Below are 5230 nucleotides of genomic sequence, written 5' to 3'. Positions count from 1 at the left end.
CCCAATCTCCAGATTAGGTTCACTGGTGAGCCTTCCAATTCTGGATTGTAGTTCATTTCAAATATAGTCAAGTTGACAACCAGGAATAGCCACTACAACTAGAAATTGGCTGAAACATACGTGTAACTAACAAGATATAAATATTTTACCAGTGTGATTCTCACTTTGCCCACCTTGCTTGCTGACCCACCTCGCCTGCCCATTTTGGTGCTGGAGACATTCTTAAAGAGGAAATGTTGGTCTGAAAAAATATTCCATTGGTGACACTTTGGGCAGTGCACAGAAGTGGCATGTGTATGCGGAGGACAGGTCAGGAAAGGGAGGGAGTTTCACCATGCCTAAAAGCAGCAAACTTAGTGTCTCTGTGGTCCCCACAAAGGAAGCCTGGAATCCCCAGAGTGCCGCGGGCTTCACACTGCCCCAGCTGAGTCAGGAAACATCCTGCAGTCCCAGGATCCTGAGGTCAGGATCAGCCTCGCCTGCTGGTGACCTTGACTTGTTCTCACAGTCTTGTGACTCTGGAAAACTCTCGCCCTGGGTCCGAGTATGCTCAGAATTCACCGTGGGCACATCACCAGAGAGCTGAGGTGACTGACCAGGGTGGTGTCAAAAGCACTGAGTTGCTTTGGGTGGTTCCTTTCTTTCGGGAGCCACTAACTCAGCGTGGCTAGGGATGGCCACCATTTTTGTTTTGTTCCTTCTGAGATGTGATCTCCAGCAGATGCCACAAATACATATGGGTGTGTATGCTTGTGTATGTGATGAGAATTAACATGCCATACAAGGTCAAACTGAATCACCATGGAATCACCCAGGAGAACCAGTCCTTCGTGAGTGAAGTTCCATCAGTTCACATAGAGCAGAGGTCCTCACCTGTGGGTCTTGCGCAGATATCCTGCATATCAGATATTTACATTATAATTCCTAACAGTAGCAAAATGACAGTTATGACGCAGCTATGGAATAATGGTATGGTTGGGAGGTCGCCACAGCATGAGGAACTGTATTAAAGGGTCTCAGCATTAGGAAGGTTGAGAACCACTGACATACAGGAAGAGCTTGCAAAAGGACAAGGATGGTGATGTCAGAGAAGTCTCTAGAACTCTCCGCTCACACTGCTTCCTCTTTTACCTCTATGACCCCCAGCTCGCCCATCCTCTCTGCATCCCATACCTCTCGTTTTCACTGACTTTTCTAGTCCTTCCAGAGTTCCTCTTTCTGCCTTCCTATGCTTTCTCTGACTTTTTGTGAAGCTGCATTTCTGATGATGTCCCTGTTCTCCCTCTGTCTGAGGAGATGACAGACTGACTCTGCCGTATACATTCCCCTCTGACATTTTTAAAATAACAGTGCAGAGAATCACAGCCTTTCCTCTCTGGGTGGTCTCCATGCTTAGTCCCGAGAGTTTCCCTGAGGTTATTTATACTGGAGTATCTTCGTAATGTCACCTGTGGATTCTCCCTCCCCCAAAGATGCGGCCGCCGACGGTGCCACCATTTCTTGGAAGGAAAATTTTGATTCTGCTTACACAGAACTGAACGAGATTGGCAGGTAAGGATCCAGCCATCTCACGACAGAGAATGGCCAGTGTACCTTTGTTGATGTTTCTTTCTGTCTTGTCTCTTCTTGTCGGAGAACAGTAGTGCATTCCCGGGAATTCTCTTCCAATCTTTCTCTTTACTGGAGTTGGAAGCTTGCCTTGTCCACACTGAGCTTTTTGTCTTATTTTGTTTGTTTTTGAGACGTGGGCACTGGCTGTTCTGGAACTCACTTTGTAAACCACACTGGCCTTGAACTGAGACATCTGCCTGCCTCTGCCTCCCCAGTGCTGGGATGAAAGGCATGTGACACCAGGCCTGGTATAATATAAGATTTTTTTTTTAAGATTTATTTATTTATTATATGTAAGTACACTGTAGCTATCTTCAGATACTCCAGAAGAGGGCATCAGATCTCGTTATGGATGGTTGTGAGCCACCATGTGGTTGTTGGGATTTGAACTCTGGACCTTCGGAAGAGCAGTTGGTGCTTTTACACACTGAGCCATCTCACCAGCCCAATATAAGATTTTTAAGCCTCAAAATTTTCCTAAAAGTATAATTTTAGTTACATGTCTCAAATTTTGATCTATGATATTTTCATTATCATTGCTTCTGTGTATTTTTCAACTACTGCTTATTTCCTGAACCAATTATAATGAGTTGTAAGTAATATAAAATGCTTTAATATATATGAGATTTAAGTTATATTTTGTTACTCACTTATAATTTCATTGCACTGTGATCAAAGAACTTGCTCCAACTTGCTCTGTGGGTAAAGCATGACAGAATTGTGTAAAAATGTTTTTGTATTCGGGATCAGTAGGTAAGAGCACTGGCTGCTCTTCCACAGGACGTGAATTCAATCCTAGCCCCAACATGGTGGCTCACAACCATCCGTAACTCTAGTCCCAAGGGTTCTAACACTTCCTTCTAGCCTCTGCAAGCATTACACATACATGATGCACAGACATGCATGTAGGCAAAATAGCCATACACATAAAGCAAAAAGGGGGAATTTGTAAAAGTTTCATGTATGCATTTTGCTTTCTTTTTTTTTAAATTAATTTCTTTTATGTGTATGACTTTTACCTCTATATGTCTGTGCGCCACATGCATGCCTGGTCCCTGCAGAGGCCAGAAGAGGTTGTTGGAACCCCTGAAATTGTAGGCATGGATGACTGTGAGCCACCTTGTGGGTGCTGGGAACTGAACCCCAGTCTTCTGCAGGAACAAGGGCTCTGAACCACTAAGCCATCTCTCCAACCCATCATTGTGTGTAGAAGTATATTCTGCTTAGAAAGGAAAACAAACCTATACTTGATGCTCCAAATGGCGCGAAAATATCTTGGCTAAAACATTATATTAGTTTACCTTCAGGATCTTAAAGAGCATAGGATGCTGAGAAAGTAGAGATGGGTTTTAAAATAATAATAATATCATAATTAAAAGTAATAATAATAATATCATAATTAAAAGTACAGAAGCAAAGGTTTCTTCTCATTTTGTTGTATATTCATACGTGTGTGTTATGTGGGATGGGGGCAGTGCATGCATGCCATAGCTCATTGTGGACAGCGCATGTGTGGACATCCCATGTGTGGAAAGCACGTGTGTGGACAGTGCATGTGTGGACAGCGCATGTGTGGACAGTGCATGTGTGGACAGTGCATGTGTGGACAGTGCATGTGTGGACAGCCCATGTGTGGACAGCCCATGTGTGGACAGCCCATGTGTGGACAGCGCATGTGTGGACAGCCCATGTGTAGACAGCTCATGTGTGGACAGCGCATGTGTGGACAGTGCATGTGTGGGCAGCCCGTGGGTAGACAGTGCATATGTGGACAGCCCATGTGTGGACAGTGCATGTGTGGGCAGCCCGTGAGTAGACAGTGCATATGTGGACAGCCCATGTGTGGACAGCCCATGTGTGGAGGTCAGAGACAAATTTGTGGAGTCAGTACTCTCATGCTTTTATGTGAGTTTCAGGCATCAGGTTTAAGCTGTCAGGTCTATATCTTTAGATAGCAGGTGCCTTTATGCCCTGAGCCAAATTACTAGTCTCAAGAGGAAATATTTCTCCTTTTTTTCAAATTTATTTGTTTTTCTGAACACGGTTAAGTGCCTGCACGTATGTATATGCACCACATATGTGTCTGGTGAGGAAGAGGGCATCAGATACCTTGGAACTGGAGGTATAGAAGGTTGTGAGCAGGGGGCTGGTGAGATTGCTCAGCGGGTAAGAGCACCCGACTGCTCTTCCGAAGGTCTGGAGTTCAAATCCCAGCAACCACATGGTGGCTCACAACCATCTGTAACAAGATCTGACGCCCTCTTCTGGAGTGTCTGAAGACAGCTACAGTGTACTTACATGTAATAAATAAATAAATCTTAAAAAAAAAAAAAAAAAAATTTTTAAAAAAAAAAAAAAAAAAAAAAGAAGGTTGTGAGCAGCCTTGTGGATGCTGAACTGTAACCCCTGTCCTCTGGAAGAGCAGCCAGAACCCTTAGCCTCTGAGCCGTCACTCCAGTCCCAGAAAGATTTCTTTCTTTCTTTCTTTCTTTTTTTTTTTGTTTGTTTGTTTGTTTGTTTGTTTTTTCGAGACAGGATTTCTCTGGAACTCACTCTGTAGACCAGGCTGGCCTCGAACTCAGAAAACCGCCTGCCTCTGCCTCCCGAGTGCTGGGATTAAAGGTGTACGTCACCACGCCCGGCAGCAGAAAGATTTCTAATATTACTTGATCTCTCTTCTTCAAAATGCTTGGGACCAGAAGTGTTTTTGCACAAATGACTTTAGGAACTATGTACAAGTACACAAAGAGATGTCTTGAGTCTGGGACCCAAGTCTAAAAACAACAGTCACCTATATTTTTTGTACTCCTTTGCCTGAGGGTGACTTCATGTGCTGTTAACTAGTGTACCTGTACTTTGTCACTCACCATGTGAAGCCAGCTATGGCACTTTCCACATTAATTTCATGTCTGCACACAAAGGATGTCAGATTTTAGAGCATTTTGGATTTTCGATTTTTGAATTAAGAAACTCAACCAGTAAGATGTTCCTGTCTCAGGGATGCACCTGGGATGTGCGCACATGTACACACCCTAACATATTCTGGTAAATGATGCCCTGCTGACTGATGAGATAAATCTTGGAAACCCTTTCCCTCTTTGTCTCGCAGAGGCCGTTTCTCTATTGTAAAGAAATGCATTCACAAAGCTACCCGCAAAGATGTTGCTGTGAAATTTGTGAGCAAAAAAATGAAGAAGAAGGAGCAGGCTGCGCATGAGGCTGCCCTGCTCCAGCACCTGCAGCACCCTCAGTATGTCACACTCCATGACACCTACGAGTCCCCCACATCCTACATCCTGATTTTGGAACTGTGAGTACAGAGGTCGCACCTCTAGTGTGTTCCTCACCTGCTTGGGTTCCCCGTTGCCCACAATTAACAGACAAGAGTGACGTTTTGGTCTGTGCTATATGGTTTATAAAGTGTGCTGTGGGTTGTGCTTTCTTTCACCTCCAGCTTTATTTATTTATTTATTTATTTATTTATTTATTTATTTATTTATTTAGGTTTTTAGAGACAGGTTTTCTCTGTGTAGCCCTGGCTGTCCTGGAACTCACTCTGTAGACCAGGCTGGCCTCGAACTCAGAAATCCACCTGCCTCTGCCTCCTGAGTGCTGGGAT

At 44.1% G+C, this 5230-nt stretch overlaps 1 protein-coding gene across 15 annotated transcripts in view; it reads left to right on the top strand.

Annotated features, from left to right (window-relative positions):
* The window catches only part of Kalrn (kalirin RhoGEF kinase), a 603889-nt gene that overhangs the window by 586655 nt on the left and 12004 nt on the right, over positions 1–5230 (top strand). For all 15 annotated transcript variants that reach the window (XM_029544638.1, XM_029544643.1, XM_029544642.1 and 12 more), the window contains 2 exons: positions 1473–1551; positions 4721–4921. In XM_029544638.1, the coding sequence (XP_029400498.1) occupies positions 1473–1551; positions 4721–4921 (280 nt within the window). The remainder of the gene's footprint in view (positions 1–1472; positions 1552–4720; positions 4922–5230) is intronic.

Source organism: Mus pahari, chromosome 12, assembly GCF_900095145.1.
Source record: "Mus pahari chromosome 12, PAHARI_EIJ_v1.1, whole genome shotgun sequence".
In the NCBI taxonomy this organism is placed as follows: domain Eukaryota; kingdom Metazoa; phylum Chordata; class Mammalia; order Rodentia; family Muridae; genus Mus; species Mus pahari.
Note: the sequence above shows the minus strand (reverse complement) of the source record. Positions and strands in the feature narration are given on the sequence as shown.